Source organism: Trichechus manatus, unplaced genomic scaffold (genome assembly GCF_000243295.1).
Source record: "Trichechus manatus latirostris isolate Lorelei unplaced genomic scaffold, TriManLat1.0 scaffold00165, whole genome shotgun sequence".
Lineage (NCBI taxonomy): Eukaryota > Metazoa > Chordata > Mammalia > Sirenia > Trichechidae > Trichechus > Trichechus manatus.
The window spans coordinates 2,668,266-2,686,111 of record NW_004444101.1 but is presented as its reverse complement, the minus strand read 5'-3'; the positions used below and the strand labels follow the sequence as shown (position 1 = coordinate 2,686,111).

General features: G+C 46.1%; 1 protein-coding gene across 2 annotated transcripts in view; it reads right to left on the bottom strand.

Annotated features, from left to right (window-relative positions):
• Positions 1-8,158: 8,158 nt before the first annotated feature.
• TRAF3IP1 (TRAF3 interacting protein 1) overlaps positions 8,159-17,846 on the bottom strand; it is a 77,753-nt gene continuing 68,065 nt past the window's right edge. For both annotated transcript variants that reach the window (XM_004386468.2, XM_004386469.2), the window contains 2 exons: positions 11,804-12,027; positions 8,159-8,477 (listed from right to left, as the gene is read on the bottom strand). In XM_004386468.2, the coding sequence (XP_004386525.1) occupies positions 8,312-8,477; positions 11,804-12,027 (390 nt within the window). In that variant the 3' untranslated portion in view covers positions 8,159-8,311. The remainder of the gene's footprint in view (positions 8,478-11,803; positions 12,028-17,846) is intronic.

Genomic DNA, 17,846 nt, shown 5'->3' with positions numbered 1-17,846 from the left:
TGATGGATCCTACTTCCGGCCCAGGGGACTCAGCAATTGCTGAAGCCAGTCCAGGACCCAGTGCAGAGCAGGGAGTGGGGAGGTAAATGGAAGAGAGGTTTTTCCCTACCAGGGGGTGTTTTTAATCCACGCAGTAGGCCATACGCAAGTACTTATCTTTCGCCAATCAAGGGCTGCTTCTCACTGGTTCTTGGTGGCTGTGCAGACTCTCTGCCATTAGGTCTCTCCTGGTGCAGAAAACGCACCTCCCAAGCACTGCTGCTCGCCTGCCTCACCACTCACCCATCAGCTGATCAGGCCTGAAGGGCTCAGGCTCTCACTGGGTCAGGTCTGGCAACTCTCGCTGCTTCTGAATTGTCTCTCCCTTCCCCTGCCACTCAGTCCGGTTCCTCAATTCTGCCCTTGATGTTCAGGGCTCCCAGACTGCCATATATAATTGATTCACTTTTTTTTTTGGGTCTTTAAGACGGTCCACCGGAAGTGTCTGACTACTCCGCCATCTTGGCCCTGCCTCCCCTCCAGGCTGGTTTCTTAAGCTCTGCATGTCAGCCATGCTAATGCGGTTAAGCATCATTTCATGTACTTCTTGATCATTTGAGGCTTCTATGATTGACACAGTGGCTGCCACAATGGGCTCAAGATAACGATTGTGAGGATGGTGAAGGACCGGACAGTGTTTAATTCTGTTGTACATAGGGTCACTATGAGTCAGAACAGACTCAATGGCATCTAACAACAACGACTCGATGGCCTGCTTACATCCTTCTTCCATCGTTCAATTGAGGTGTATTTTTTTAATTAACAAGTTTTGTGTATTATGAATATTAACTCTGTTAGAGATTGTATTAGTATCCAAGGACTGCCATTACAAAATATCACCAAATAGGTGGCTTTATGAGCCCTGGTGACAAAGTAGTTAAGCGCTCAGCTGCTAACTGAAAGATGCAGTTCAAACCCATCAGCTGCTCCTTGGAAGAAAGACCTAGCTGTCTGCTTCCGTAAAGATTACACCCTTGGAAACCTTATGGGGCAGTTCTATTCCGTACTATAGGGTTGCTAGGAATCTGAATCAACGTGACAGCAATGGGTTTTGATTTGGGGTTGTTGTTAGGTTCCGTCAAGTCGCTTCTGACTCATACCAACCCTATGTACAACAGAACAAAACACTGCCTGGTCCTGCGTCATCCTCACAATCACTGCTATGTTTGAGGTGACTGTTACAGTCACTGTGTTAATCCATCTCCTTGAAGGTCCTCCTCTTTTCTGCTGACCCTCTACTTTACCAGGCATGATGTCCTCCAAGGACTGGTCCCTCCTGATAACATGTCCAAAGTACGTAAGACAAGTCTCACCCTCCTTGCTTCTAAGGAGCATTCTGGCTGTACTTCTTCTAAGACAGATTTGGTTATTCTTCTGGCAGTCCATGGTATATTCAATATTCTTCACCAACACCATAATTCAAAGGCATCAATTCTTCTTTAGTCTTCCTTATTCGTTGTCCAGCTTTCACATGCATATGAGGAGACTGAAAATATCATGGCTTTGCTCAGGCGCACCTTAGTCCTCAAAGTGACATCTTTGCTTTTTAACACTTTAAAGAGGTCTTTTGCAGCAGATTTGATTTCTTGACTGCTGCTTCCATGGGTGTTGATCGTGGATCCAAGTAAGATGAAATCTTTGGCAACTTTAATCTTTTCTCTGTTTATCATGATGTTGTTTATTGGTCCAGTTATGAGGATTTTTGTTTTCTTTATGTTGAGGTATAATCCACACTGAAGGCTGTGGTCTTTGATCTTCATCAGTAAGCCCTTCAATTTCTCTCCACTTTCAGCAAGCAAGGTTGTGTAATTTGCATATCACAGGTTGTTAATGAGTCTTCCTCCAATCCTGATGCCGATTTCTTCTTCATATAGTCCAGTTTCTTGAATTATTTGCTCAGCATACAGATTGAGTAGGTATGGTGAAAGGATATAACCCTGATGCACACCTTTGCTAACTTTAAACCATGCAGTATCCCCTTGTTCTGTTCCAACAACTGCCTCTTAGTCTGTGTATAGGTTGCTCATGAGCACCACTAAAACCCAAACCTGTTGCCGTTAAATCGATTCCAACTCATAAAGTGCTCTGAAATTCCCATTCTTCGCAATGTTATCCGTAATTTGTTATGATCCACACAGTCGAATGCCTTTGCATAGTCAATAAAACACTGGTAAACATCCTTCTGGTAGTCTCTGCTCTCACCTAGGATCCATCTGACATCAGCAGTGATATCCCTGGTTCCACGTCCTCTTCTGAATGGGGCTTGAATTTCTGGCAAATTCCTTGTTGATGTACTGCTGCAACCATTTTTAAATTATCTTCAGCAAAATTTTACTTGGGTGTGATATTAATGATATTGTTAGATAATTTCCGCATTCGGTTGCATGACCTTTCTTTGGAATGGGCACAAATAAGGATGTCTTCCAGTTGGTTGGCCAGGTAGCTGTCTTCCAAATATCTTGGCATAGACAAGTGAGTGCTTCCAGCATTGCATGTTTGTTGAAACACCTCAATTGATATTCCGCCAATTTCTGAAGCCTCATTTTTTACCAATGCCTTCAGTGCAGCTTGGATTTCTTCCTTCAGTACCATCGGTTCTCGATCATATGCTACCGCCTGAAATGGTTGAATGTCCACCAATTCTTTTTGGTACAGTGACCCTGTGTATTCCTTCCATCTTCTTTTGATGCTTCCTGTGTCACTCAATATTTTGCCGATAGAATCCTTCCATATTGAAACTCTGGGCTTCAATCTTTTCTTCGGTTCTTTCAGCTTGAGAAATGCTAAGTATGTTCTTCCCTTTTGGTTTTCTACCTCCAGGTCTTTGCACGTTATTACTTTACTTTGTCTTCGCAAGCCACACTTTGAAATCTTCTGTTCAGCTCTTTTACTTCATCATTTCTTCCATTCACCTTAGCTACTCTACATTCAAGAGCAAGTTTCAGAGTCTCTTCTGACATCTATTTTGGTCTTTTGGGTTAGGTGGCTTTAAACCCATTGTCATTAAGTTGATTATGACTCATAACGACCCTATAGAACAGAACTGCCCCCACTGGGTTTCCAAGACTGTAATCTTTACAGAAGCAGACTGCCACATCTTTTTCCTGCAGTGCAGCTGGTGGGTTTGAACCGCCGACCTTTCAGGTAGCAGCCAAGTGCTTAAAGGTGGCTCTCGACCACAGGAATTTATTCTTTAAGAGTTCTGGAGACTTCAAGTCCAAATCAGGGTACTGACCGTGTCAATGCCTTCTGAGGCTCTGAGGAAGAATCCTTTCCATGCCTCTCTCCTAGTTTCTGATGACTGCCAGCAACCTTTGGCGTTCCTTTGCTGCTTATAGATGCACTGCCTCTGACGTCACATGACTTCTATCCTCCCCGTGTGTGACTCTGTTTCCCCTTTTATAAACCACCACTCAGAAAGGATTAGGATTAGGACTCATCCTACTCTGGTTTAACTGATAACAAAAAAAAAACCTCTATTTCCAAACAAAGTCACATTCATAGGTACAGGGATTAGGACTTGAATATACTTTTCTGGGAGATCCAATGCAACCTCAACAGAGGCCAACGTGCAGAACTGAGTATATAGTTACAGCCTCTCGTGATATTTTGTGCTCTGCGTGTGTGTGTGGGGGGGGTGATAAAAACATATCATCATATTTGCTTGTATTTCCTTGAAGACGCATTGGAAAGATAAAGAAGAATCTAATAAAATGGTTGCTGTCCTGGTGGTACACTGGTAAAGAGCTCAGCTGCTAACCAAAATGTCAGCAGTTCGACTCCACCAGCTGCTCCTTGGAAACCCTATGAGGCAGTTGTACTTCGTCCTCTAGGGTTGCTATGAGTCGGAACTGACTTGGAGGGGTGAGGGGAGACAAGGTGGGCAGAGGCGGGAGGGAGGGGGACCCCTCAGTCGCAGCTTTCATGTCACTTTGATCACTGAACCATGTTAACATATTAAAACCCACTGCCGCTGAGTTGATTCCAACTTACAGTGACCCTATTGGACAGAGCAGAACTGCCCCATAGGGTTTCCACTGCTGTAATCTTTACAGAAGCTGACTACCATCTCTCTCTCCCGTGGGGCGGCTGGTAGGTTCTAACTGCTGACCTGTCTGTTAAGAGCCCAACACTTAACCACTGCACGTCCAGGGCTCCTTGTTAACATATTACTGCGCATTAAGGACCAGCATGAATCCAATCCCCACAATGTGGGGACTGAGCCGGTCCTCACATTCCCACATCTCCATCCTTGTTGCCAGCCATCCCCACGGCACTCTCTCTCTGACCCCTGCCACCTGGAGCTGCGTCCGAGCTCATGAGTTAAAAGGACACCATCCCCCAACCTGTGAGGTCTGGATGCACTGTGCACAGCGTCTCATCTTCTGGTGATAAAACTGCCGGGAAAAAGAGAGCGAGGCTGGCGGAGCTGATTCGACCGTGGTGCCCCTTGCTTAGAGCAGCCCTCAGTATCCCTCCCAGCCACAGACCCCGCTCACGGCGCTTCTCAAAGGCGGAGCAGCCACATGTTGATCGTCCAAACCATGACACTTAGGGTGGGGAGGGCGCTGTTAATAATTACATCATGACAAGAGGCCCAACTGCAACTGTGCCGAGCACACTGGGATGACGACCTGCCCCAGCGGGACACTAACAGAGCAGCCCTGAGTGCCGGGAGGGGATGGTGAGCAGCGCGCACGCGTGCACACACGCGCACACACACGGCGCCCCCGGCAGTGTCGGCCGGCAAGTGAGCCCCACACACTCTCATCACCTGCAGCCGAATGCTGGCCTTGACCAAGATTTTAAGCGGCTAACTGAAGTGTTTTGTGATGTTACGTCGTGGTGATGGCCACTTGAAGAAGCTCTGAGGACAGAGTGGGAAATTCCAGGGTGTGGAGAAGAAGAAAACAGATGCTGTGGCTGTAACTTCCAAGCAACGACTAGAAGAGGTGCGCGGGCGGAACGTTCACGGAGCCGGCCTGCCTGCTGGGGGTGCTGAGCTGGCAGCTCGGGGCACCTGGCCCTGCAGGGAACCTTGGACAGTCGGGTGCATTCTGATCACGTTTATGTACAGGCACCGTCCCTCCCTGGCTGACCAGAACATGGCCTTCTTTAACATGTACACTCTTTCTCCGTAATTCCATTTTCTTACAGAAGAACCAGTTTGCTTGCTTAGAGAGACTGATGATCAAAATGGAGCTCAGTTCTAAATACAGACTTAAAATCAAGTTTCATAGTTTAGAAAGCCATTTTAAGTTTTTTTCCCTTGCTGAATCAAAAAAAAAATAAACTGTTCCTCTGGGAACAGACAGTAGTGATGTTTACACGACATTGGTTACGTACTTAGCGCCGCTGACTTGTACACTGGAAAACTGCTAAACTGGTAACTTTTACGTTATTTATATTTTACAATAAAAAAAATCATTCCCAGTCTCCCTTTATGAAAATCCGCATAACAAGGAAAAAGCATCCTGATTAGGGGACTTACCTTCTGCCCAAGGTCAAAGCCTGTGCTAATACTTACCAAACACATCTTAGAAAGCAGAAAGCCTTCCGCTAGTGTGGCGCGCCCTGGAGGGTCGGCCTCAGCGCCCCCACCGCAGGCGCTGACCTCAGGAGCCTGGCTGACCTCTCCTGCTCTCTGACTCAGCTGGCTGGTGCTCACTTGTGTATTCAACACCTGTGCTTTGCCACGTTGGACCCTACCGTGGCGAGGGCTCAGGCAGGCCCCGGCATCCTTAGAAGGCGTGACAAGGCAGAGGATTATTCCTCTGCCTCTGTGGGGGCTGGGAGCTGCGTCAAGAGTCAGGGGCACTTGCCTCCTTGGCGGTGGACGCGCCTGGGCATGTGGTCTTGCTCGGGCATGGCCTCATTTCGGAGTGGATTCCTGTAGCAGCTTTGGCAAACTGGTCACCCTCCGTCTGCTACTGTCTGACACCAGGCTGGTTTAGGGAAAGCTGGCGGGGGGCCCGGCCCTCTCTCCTTCCATCCACGGGCCAAGGCACCGTGTACGCGGACAGCAGCCAAACCTCCCTCAGCTCAGGGCGGCTCAGGAAACAAGTCCAGGGACATCCAGGGGCACCTGTCAACATACCAGTGGAATCTACACCGCCGCCGTCCTGAAACTGTACTTGCCGTCACAGTAACATCATCCCTCTCCACCCGTCTCAGTTTTAGTAAGTTGCTTACTGAAAAGAAAAGTAATTATGAAAAAGTCAAAAGCTTGAATTTTATTCTTGAGCTACTTTTCCCGAAGGTTTACACATTTCCTTTGAACAAAAATTAGTGTCAGCTCAACTTCAAGTTCAAATGCCGGAGGCGTGACTCCAGCACTCCCTGAAAATGCATAAACCAAAGAAGAGGACCATTTAGTGATCCCATTTGTGTATTTTCTCAGCATAATAAATGAGGATTTAACTAGTGTCTAAGATACAGTAGTAACTGCCTCCAGGCAACATGAACGATCTTAAAAATCTCAGAGAAGCGCTTACCTGTCTCCTAAAACTTCAGTTCACACAGAAAAGGGCTAAGTACTGCAGTGAGAATGGCAAGAGAAATCCCCTGAACTTCCTTCACAAGAACAACAAAATGCACACATTTGACAATAAAAAATACAAGTGCTTATAAACTGAACTGCACAATCCATACACTTATAGAAAAAATGTGATCGTTTTTAATGATTTATGTATAAAAGAAAAATAAATTTTATGATACAATTTGACAGACTATTTCATACAAAATTTTACTCACAATGAGTGCCATTTCCTGCTACACAAAAATTCTCTTCATATATACAAAGTCGTAAAAGGCAGACATCTTAACGTGAAGCAAGACAGAGTACATTCAGGGCTGTGGTTGAGCTGTTCAATCCAGAAAAGAGACTAAGTACATGGGGCTCTAGAGTTCATCGATGCATCTCCCCCCCTTCCTTTCCCCCAAATGTGCTTAGTATAAACTGGACCAGCAGAATTCTACAGTGTACTAGAGAAAGGGGGAATGGCCAATGTTTCATAATGGCAGACTTTAACAATCTGGTCTTGAACTTACTCAGCTGAGACAAACCATTTAACTACCTTAGTAGAGAACTTATTTTGGAAACTGCAGTAAGCGAAACTAAACTGTGCCATTGGTGATAATCCTCAAAGAAACCCAGCACGACTTTCTGGGGCAGTTCTAACGCTTCAAGTGGCACTCCGTCTGCATAATAAATACAGTATCTGGGAACAGAAGTCTCAGGACCCACACCGTAAGACCTGTAGGTTTGTCTCCAAATACAGAGAAACCCTTTATACGATAACTTAGTCTTTAATAAGTATTTACAACAGTATATGTAAGTGAAAAACTAAAGAGAAACCATGTAAAAAATCCTTTGCTTAAAAAACAATTTCCAAAAAACAACGGTAACATCAAAACCAAATGTTCAAATCAGTGCATCCTTTTCCGTTTTTCCCCAGCAACCAGGCACACACCTGCGCAGGGGAAGGGGCGGGGCCGCCCCTGCAGAGCAAGGCCCTCTCCTTAAAGAGACAGAGGACTCCCGGGGGCCATGGGGGCATCTACTTGAGGAAAACCTAGGGGCAAGATGTCAAAGGTAGGGACTTGTGACGATAGCCTGGGACCGCGTCATGCCCCGACAATGTCGAGCAGGCCACACTACTGTATGAACTTTGAAGGCTAGACATGCCAACAAAAGATAACAGGGACCAGTGAGAAGATCATATACCTGGGGACCTCCAATTAATTTCCTTTAGAGGGAAATTAACGCTTTCCGATGTAAATGAACTGAAAACTAGAATTCATTCATCTTGAGGCCTCATTCTATTTACAAAATGCCCATCAGAGAATGTAATCACTCGTCAACAAGGGACTCTGCTTCACCTGCGGAGTCCTTTCACGGGCGTTAAAAACGAACACAGGGCCCCGTGTTCCTCGGTGTGGTGACCCACTCACCTGCCGGGGAATTCTGGCACGGAACTAAACAAGGCTACCACAGACGCGCACAACACGAACGGACATGTCGAGCACGGCTCGCACGGCGTTCGGAAGACCTTCTTGTAACCAGCAAGCATTCAAGCTACGAGAAGGTAAGAGCATGCTCCTTTCACAAACACCTGACATGCCTACGTTTTTACAGCTCTGAGCATTAGCTGGATAATAACATCGTAAACTGTTCATTTGCTGAGCAAACTGAAACTTAAGAGTCATCTTTTCTCTCTTCCTTTTTATTTTTAAACTCAGGGTGACTTTCAGTCTTCGAAACGTTGGGTTTTCACCTTCTTGAACTCAAACTGGTGCTATACACCATCTTCTGGATCCTCCCCTCGTTCCTCAGGATGTTCGCCTTCACCGCGCAGATCTTGTCCTGCTGGTCTTTGATCAAGTGCTCCAGCTCGGCCAGCTCAGCCTTCAAGGGCTCCACGGCGCAGTCGGTGATGCTGGGGGAGACAGGGTCGGGGCTCGTCACTATCTCATCGCGTTTTATACTCTTTAATTTTGTTGTTGAGATCACACACAGTAAAACATATACCAACTCAACTGTTGGTACATGTACCATTTAGTGACATTGATCACATCCTTCACGTTGTACAACTATTCTCACCCTCCTTGTCTGAGCTGCTCCTCCCTCATTAACATAAACTCACTGCCCCCTAGGTTCCTATTTAATCTTTTGAGTTGTTGTTGTCAATTTGGTCCCATATAGATAGTTCTTAAGAGAGCATAATGCTCAAGGCAGACCTTTTTTACTGGTTAAGCTAAGGTATTGCTTGGTTTTAGGAAGACTTCAGGGGATATTTTTGGTTTAAGGTTTAAAGATCATCTCAGGGCAATAGTTCAGGGGTTTATGTACCCTCTAGGAAGTCTAGAGTCCATGGGAATTTGAAATTCTGTCCTACATTTTCCCCCTTTTGGTTAGGATTTTTCTATGGAATCTTTGATCAAACTATCCAGTAATGGTAGCCAGGCACCATCCAGTTCTTCTGCTCTCATGGCAAAGGAGGCAACTGTTCATGGAGACAATTAGCCACACCTTCCATATCCTCCTCCTCCTGTTCCTGACTCTCCTCCTTCCTCTGTTGCTCCAGGCTAACAGAGACTGATTGTTGTGCCTTGGATGGCTGCTTCCAAGCTTTTAAGACCCCAGGCACTACGCAAAGAACTGGGAGGTAGAACAGAGGCACTAAACATGTTATTAGGCCAATTAACTGGGATGTCCCATGAAACCATGACCCTAAACCTCCCAACCAAGGAACCAGATCCCATGAGGATTCTGTTGTATATAAGCGGCCTCAGCAGCTTTTTTTTTTTTTTTCGCTGTTGTAAACATTATATCACACAACTTTTGTCAATTCAACTTTTTACAGACGTACAATTCATTAACAACAGTTACAATAATCAGCCGGTCAACCCTAGCCTTAATCAATGCGATTTTTCCATCGCCATTTACCCCCTTTGTCCCCTCCTCCCCACCCCTGGTAACCACTAACAAACTTTGGTCCCTATACATTCGCCTTCTCTTTTTATATAAGTGAGGTCATACAATATTTGTCCTTTTGTGCCTGACTGACTTCACTCTGCATAATGTCTTCGAGCTCCACCCACACTGCAGCATACATGGAGACTTCCTCTCTCCTACTGGCAGAGCAGTATTCCATTGCACGCATGTACCACGTTTTGTGTATCTACTCATCTGCTGATGAGCATTTAGGGTGTTCCCACCTTTTGATCGTTTTGTATTCTCATCTAGAGTAAACTATTCACTTCCTCCAAAGGAAAAGGGTGAAACAGAAATGTATACAACTCTGACATGACCCCAAAACCCACTGCTGTCGAGTTGATTCTGACTCAGTGACCCTAAAGGACGGAGCAGGACTGCTCCACAGACCTTCCAATGCTGTCATCTTTACAGAAGCAGACCGCCAGGTCTTTCTCCCCAGCAGCGGTTTGTGGGTTCAAACCACGGACGGACCTTCTGGTTAGCAGCTGAGTGCTTAATCACTGCGCCACCAGGGCCCCCGATACTGACATAAAGCGCTAAAACCCTCAACCCTGGGCAAACTTTATCTCTTATTCTCGCAGCCCCGCCACAGGTAAACGTGAAGTCCAACAGGAAATTTATAAAGAGCAGATGTGCATTTCTGAAATGATGGGCTTTAAGCACTGACATCACAGACCTAAGACAGACAGTCCCCCACCTGCCCGCCTACTCGGGTGGACTCAGGGAGGGGGAGCCCAGCCCACAGGAATCCAGGCAGAGGCTGGCGAGCTGAAGGACCCCTGGCCGAGCCAGCATTACTGACTTGTTCAAGATGGTGACGGGGCCTTTTAGCCGCTGGGCTAAACGCTGGGAAAAGTATAGCATCTACCTGGGCAAGTGGAAGTCGAAATTAACCTTTCCCTTTAGGGTTTTTAAGCACTTAAAATATAAAATCCAAAAGAGAAGACTAGTAGCTTCCGATCATCCTGACAAAAAGTCAAACCAGGTTTTGAAGGAAGAACTGTCTGGGATAATACTTTTTAATACTTTTATCAAACTGTAAGAACCACTCAACAATTATCACACTAGAACAGGCACCAAAAAGTTCCTACTGATTTTCCATGTACAACATGAACTTCTTTCAGGATTTTAAGAGTAAGCAGAATGATAAGAAAGAGTAGAACGTTATTATTACGTAGCTTTTAGTATATAGACTTAGAGACGCATCATTGAATCAAATCATATTTTCTGAAAAAAGCAAGCAAACAAACAAAAACTTAACAGTTGCTACAACTACACTCAAGAAGCCCTGGTGGCGCAATGATTAAGCGCTTGGCTGCTAACTAAAAGATCAGCGATTTGAACCCATTAGCTGCTCCACAGGAGAAAGACCTGGCGATCTGCTCCCGTAAAGATTACAGTGTAGGAAACCCTCTGTGACATGGGGTCACTATGAGTCGGAATCAACTCAATGCCAGCTAGCAACAACAATATAGCTACACTCACCCCACATTCACTGATTTTAAGTATAAGGCAAATCTCACTTTTTAGTGGCTATATTTCTTTTGGAGCCATGGTGGCACAGCGGTTAGGAGCTACGGCTGCTAACTGAAAGGTCGGCAGTTCGAATCCACCAGCTGCTCCTTGGAAACCCTGTGGGGCAGTTCTACTCTGTCCTGTAGGGTTGCCATGAGTCAGGATTGACTTGACACAACAGATCTGAGTTTTTTTGGTTCTGTTTTTTTTATGGTAATAATTTAAAATGGATTCACCAGCGTTTCTTTTAGAGCATAAAATTTAAATATCTTCAAATGGTAAACAGTCACAAAACTTTGGGGATTTTGATAAGGCACATGAGAAAAAACAAATGTATCCAAACTGCTAAGTTCCCTGTATCTTTTAATTTCAAAATCTTTTCTAGTTGCTACAAAGAAATGCACACTGTGCTATAAATGAAGGGGCATCTCTGCCTTTGGGAAAGGTAGCAGATGGAGGGCTGAGAGGTAGGGAGCGCTCCTCGGCAGCCATGGCAGAGCTTCCAGTCTCTCACCCCACCCACCAGCCCATGCGCTGACCTCTGCTCCTTGTACAGGGCCTCAGCGTGCCGCCGTGACCCCCAGCCCCCCACCCCCCATCCTGCGCGCTGACCTCTGCTCCTTGTGCAGGGCCTCCGTGTGCTGCTGTGGCCCCCAGCCCCTAGCCTCCCAGCCCCCACCCCACGTGCTGACCCCTGCTCCTTGTGCAGGGCCTCAGCGTGCTGCCGTGGCCCCCAGCCCACATGCTGACCTCTGCTCCTTGTGCAGGGCCTCCGTGTGCTGCCGGCTCTCGCTGCGCCACAGCTGCAGCTCGTTCCGCATGGCGTCCACATCCTCCTGGATGTAGTCCATGATCTTGCCCAGGGGCAGTGCGCTCTTGCACAGCGTCTGGATGGACATGCGCAGCTTCTCAATCTCCTTGGAAACAATGTCCTTCTCCTTCTTCCAGGCTGACTCATAGACAAGTGATTTCTCCTGCAGTCGTGGGGGAAACGGGGAGAGAGATCCTCAACCCCGCGGCCTGCAGGGGTGCTAGGCACCCCATGCAGAGCTGGGGCGGAGGCCTGGAGTACAGCAGTCCTGGCCTGGGTCCCGTGGGCTGCATGACACTGTTTCCATTTCTGTCAAAAAGGGACAACACCCTGTGGCTCCCTGCACAAATGTGCAGCTGGCACCAGGCCCCACCATGAGGGGCCGAGCCTTCCCCATCCTCTCTCTTCCCCAACAGCAGAGGGGTGTCAGTCTGTACAGCTGTCTGAGGGGCAAATTCCTATACAGTGAAGTTTTATTTCTCAACTGACCAGAAACTTACCGTAGTCACTACAAAAACTGAGTGACACTGACGCTTTTCCCAAATGGGCCTCCTTCTGAGAGGGGCCTGTCCCTGCGTCCCACTGCTACAAGGGATCACCTCTCCATCCCAGACAACCCTGAAACCCAGCTTCCCAAGAGCAAGGGGGACGGCAGCCAGAAACAGGAGGAGGACTCGTGGCGAGGAAGTGAGCAACGGAAGGAGGGCAAGGCCGTGGCACCAAGTGTGGCCGAGCCGGGGTCAAGGAGGGCAAGGCTGACAGAGCTGCTTGGACTGGGAGGTTCTGGAGTCCAGGGGCCCTCGGTGGGAACCGTGGGCGGAGGGCAGAGCTCATCCAGCAGCAGGTGAAGGAGGTGGGGGCACCAAGGCAGGTGGGGAACTTCATTCAGTTCTGGCCACAAGTTCTTGGGCTGTTTGACCAGCAATGTTTAAAATTCTCTTCATAGGAGTTTTTATCACAGACATCTCTGAATTTCAAAAACTGGTGGACACTGAATAAGCAATTTGGTTTGCGAAACCTTTCCCGGGAAGATTACTGTTTCTTCAGGAAGCCTTCCCCAGACAACCCCACCCCACTCAGGAAAGGCTAAGGAGTCCTTGCTTCGCCCACTTACGATACAAGGTAAACATACTAAGTTGTAATTAATTAGTTTCTTGTCTTATTTTTGAATTTATTATGGGCTTTCCTTAAATATTTGTCAAATGGACAAATGAACAGAATCAATGATTTGTCTGTCAGAGAACCCCAGCTCCACCATTTACTGGTTTTGTCACTATTGGCAAATATACAGAAAGCCTTTGTGTAACACCGGGTATATAGGAAATGCTAAATAAATGGGACTAAAATAACAGCTAGAACTCCTAGAACTAACGAGTGAGTTCAGCAAGGTTACAGGATACAAGATAAACATACAAAAATAAACTGTATTTCTACAGACTAGCAATGAATACTGATGGTGGACACCAAAATTAAAAATGCAATGCCATTTACAAACACTTTAAAAAAATAAAATACTTAGGTGTAAATCTGATAAAACACGTAAAGGACTTGTATGCTGAAATCTACACAAAGCTGATGAAAGAAATCACAGACAATCTAAATAATAGAGAGACATACCATGTTCATGGATTAGAAGACTCCACATAGTGAACTGATGTATAGGTTTGATGTAATTCCTATCAAAATCCCAGCAGGATTTTTTGCAGATATAAGACTATTCTAAAATTTATATATGGAAAGGCAAAGAAACTAGAATAGCTAAGAACAATTTTGAAAAAGAAGGATAAAGTGGGAGGAATCAGTCTACCCAGTTTTAAGACTTCTTATCTAGGTACGTTAATCAAGACCTTATGGTATTGGTGGAGGCACAGACACATAGATCGATAGAACAGAATCCAGAAGTAGACCCACATGAATAGGTCCAACTGATTTTTGACAGGGCAATGGAGGAAACTGGCATTTTCGATAAATTGGACATCCGTAAGCAAATAAATGTACTCAACCTAAGTCTAACACCTTATACAAAAATTAACTCAAAATGATCATGGACTTAAATGCAAAACATAAAACTTCTGGAAAAAAACATAGGAGAAAATCTTGGGGATCTAGGGTTAGGCAAAGACTTCTAAGACTTGACACCAAAAGCACAATCTGTAAAAGAATAAGCGACAAATGGCACTTCATGAAAACTCAAAGCTTATGTTCTACCAAAGACCCTGGTAAAAGGATGAAAAGATGAGGTACAGAATAAGAGAAAATATTTGCAAACCACATATCATCCAACAAAGAACTAGTATCTAGGATATATAAAGAACTCTCAAAACTCAACAGCAAAAAAAGCAAACAATCCAAATAGAAAATGAGCAAAAGGCGTGAAGAGATATTTCACCAGAGAGAATACTGTTGTTGTTGTTACAGGCTGTCGAGTCGGTTCTGACTCACGGCAACCCTATAGGACAGAGTAGAACTGCCCCGTAGGGTTTCCAAGGAGCAGCTGGTGGATTTGAACTGCTGATGTTTTGGTTAGCAGCCAAGCTCTTAACCACTGTGCAACCAGGGCTCCAGAGAGGATACAGAGATGGTAAATTAGCAAATGAGATGTTCAACATCATTAGCTTCATATTCCTTCCTGTTTCTGCATCAAAGAACCAAGCCACATTTGTAAGACTAATCTTAAAGTCAGTAACTTTATTTTTAAGAAGAATTTAAAACAAGACAAATTTGGGTTGGGATTATGACAATCAAGAGAAACTTTTGTTTTTATCCTAATGGTACTGTAACATATTGCTACAAAACATCAAAATTCTAGCATTTTCCAAATTTTCATTTACAGCTTGGTGTGGGGGTAGATAAGCTAAGGAGTGATTACTTGCTTTAACAAGCACACTCCTCTGACGATATACTTCTGATTTATATATAGTTCATACAGCTGTATCAGCAACCTTCCAGGTAAACACAAACCATTATAAAACCCTTGTGTTACAGACATTTACTATGTGTCGTAAAATCTGAGAATCTGAAGCCACACTCACCACACAGGATTTAGTTGGATGAAATATGCTTACATTTTGTAAACAGAAGAACAAAAACTATTTCAAGATATATCATTACACAATTACTGTCTAAAATGACCTGGAACCTGGCAGGGTTTGTGGAAGACGTGCCAAGCGGTTAGGAGTGTGAGCTGAGGAGCCCAACTTCAACCGAGCATCCATCTCTCACTTTAGGAGCTGGGAATCGGCTCCACTTCTCTGTACCTCAGCTTCCTCATGATAAAACGGAAATAACAATATTTATCCTGCAGGTAAGCTTAAACAAGAGAATAAACTGAAAGCAGCAGCCTGGTGCCTAGCACATAGTAAACCTTCAGTCAGTGTTAACTCTTACAAATGCATCCACCATAAAGAACAAAGTTGCCTGGCACTGCCGGATGACGCATGTCATGGATTGAACTATGTCCCCCCAAAAATGTGTCTATCAATTTGGCTGGGCCATGATTCCCGGTATTGTGTGATTTTCCTATACATTGTAAATCCTGCCTCTATGATGTTAATGAGGGAGGATGGGCGGCAGTTGTGTTATAAGGCAGGACTCAATCTACAAGATTGGATTGTGTCCTGAGGCAATCTCTTGAGATCTAAAAGAGAGAAGTGAACAGAGAGACAGGGGGACCTCATACCACCAAGACAGCAGTGCCAGGAGCAGAGCGCGTCCTTTGGACCCGGGGTCCCTGCGCAGACAAGCTCCTAGTCCGGGGGAACACTGAAGAGAAGAAGGCCGACAGAGAGAGAAAGCCTTCCCCTGGAGCTGATGCCCTGAATTTGGACTTTTAGCCTACTTTACTGAGAAGAAATAAATTTCTTTGTTAAAGCCATCCACTCGTGGGACTTCTGTTGTAGCAGCACTACACGACTAAGCCAAGGCGTGCATGATCTGCCTCACCGAGGCGACGCAGCTACTTCGCCTCAAGTCAGCTTACGGGTACAAAAGATTCTTAGGCATATGTTTTGGGTACTTTGGTGCAGGCTGAAAAATAGATTCATATATTGTCAGCACTGACTAACGCACTGCTGTGTCCAGCTTCAGGCAGACAAGTTCTTCCATTAAAAAATATTTATCTTTCTTATTGACACCTTAGGAGCCCTGGTGGCACAGCGATCAAGCACTCAGCTGCTAACCAAAAGGTTGGTGGTTTGAACCCACCAGCTGCTCCGTGGGAGAAAGATGTGGTAATCTGCTTCTGTAAAGATCGTTGTTGTTGTTAGGTGCCATCCAACTGATGGCAATCCTACGGACAACAGAACAAAACAGAGCCCAGTCCTGTGCCATCCTCACAATCGTTGTTATGCTTCAACCCACTGTTGCAGCCACTGTGTCAATCTGTCTCGTAACAGCCTTGGAAACCCTATGCGACAGTTCTACTCTGTCCTACAGGGTTGCTAGGAGTCAGAATCGACTCCACGGCAACGCGTTTTGACACATTAGGGGTCCCTGGGTGGCGTAAATGGTTGACGCGCTCCACTGTTAACTGAGAGGTTGGTGGTTTGAATCCCACCCAGCGACATCTTGGAAGAAAGGCCTGGTGATGTGCTCCCAAAAGGTCACGGCCTTGAAAACCAACGAAGCACAGTTCTACTCGGTAACACACGGGGTCGCCGTGAGTCAGAGTCCACCTGACGGCAACTGGTTTGGTTTTCTCGGTTTACTGACACATTCCTTTTCCCTATCTCCATTTTAAAACCATAATTAACCCACAACTACGAAACAAGATCTCAAAACTCATTTCTTTACTGAAAGCCTTGAGGTCTGGGGCTCAGAGGGAACCTCCCAGAACCGTACAGAACAGCTCATGGCACCTCCGTCTGACACCCTTACCACAGGATGGGTTTCTACAGGCTGAACAGACCGACAGGTGGCAGCACGTGCCTCACAGGGACACAAGCCGGCCTCTGTCCTCACCTCCCGCCTGGTGGCTCCTTCTCTGCCGGCCGGAGACTGTTTACTCGGCTGCTCTCTGGCAGGAAGGGCTCTGGCACAAGTATTCCAGCGTCTGGCTCACTGTGTCACAGGTACCCACGCACACACATTCTAGAAAATGCTCCCAGGATTTTTCAGGTGAGCAGTCACTTACTTTTGGGACTTCATATTATTTGCATTTTACCACACACGCTGCCCCCAGAAAAGCGGGCGTGCGCATTTATAGCGGTTTTTAATTTTACAATTATTTGTTAAAGGTCATATACAAATAAAAATTATTGACCCTAGAGATTTTGTTTCTTTAAATTTCAATTGCGATGCTTCAGCAGAAGTAACGTCCAGCTTTTGAAATAGTTTTTCAAAAACCTGGCCCTCTGGCAGGGTCTGCTAGGAGTCTCTCAGAAGCAGGATATGGGGGCAGCAGGAGGGCTCCTGCCCTGCAGCCTGGTGGCCTCTGCCCACTGCCTCCATTGCCACAGACCCGACAGGTGGTAAAGGCTCCTGAGCAGAGCCTTACCCTCTACCTGGCACAAAGCAAACCCAAGGAACCAGAGCCATATGGGGGCAGGGGGATAACACACCAAACAGTGATTGTCTGCTGTAAGGAACACACTCTCCCCTGACCTCAGGAACAGATTTACATACAACTTCTCAAAAGTTCATTTTCTTCACAAACTGAGGAATCCCTGCATTCATTACAAAAGAAAAACAGACCAATAGGCTGACTTCTCCAGGTGTCCCATTCATCCAGAAACACCCCAGCACCAGACCTCTTAGTGAACCACACGTTCCTGTCTGCTGTGGGTCCTCCTTTCTGGAGGTCTGACCAGTGCAGACCTGTGAGGCCAGGAACAGCGATCTAGCACAGGGTGCAGACCTGTGAGGCCAGGAACAGCGATCTAGCACGGGGTGCAGACTTGTAAGGCCAGGAACAGTGATCTAGCACGGGGTGCAGACCTGTGAGGCCGGGAACAGCGATCTAGCACGGGGTGCAGACCTGTGAGG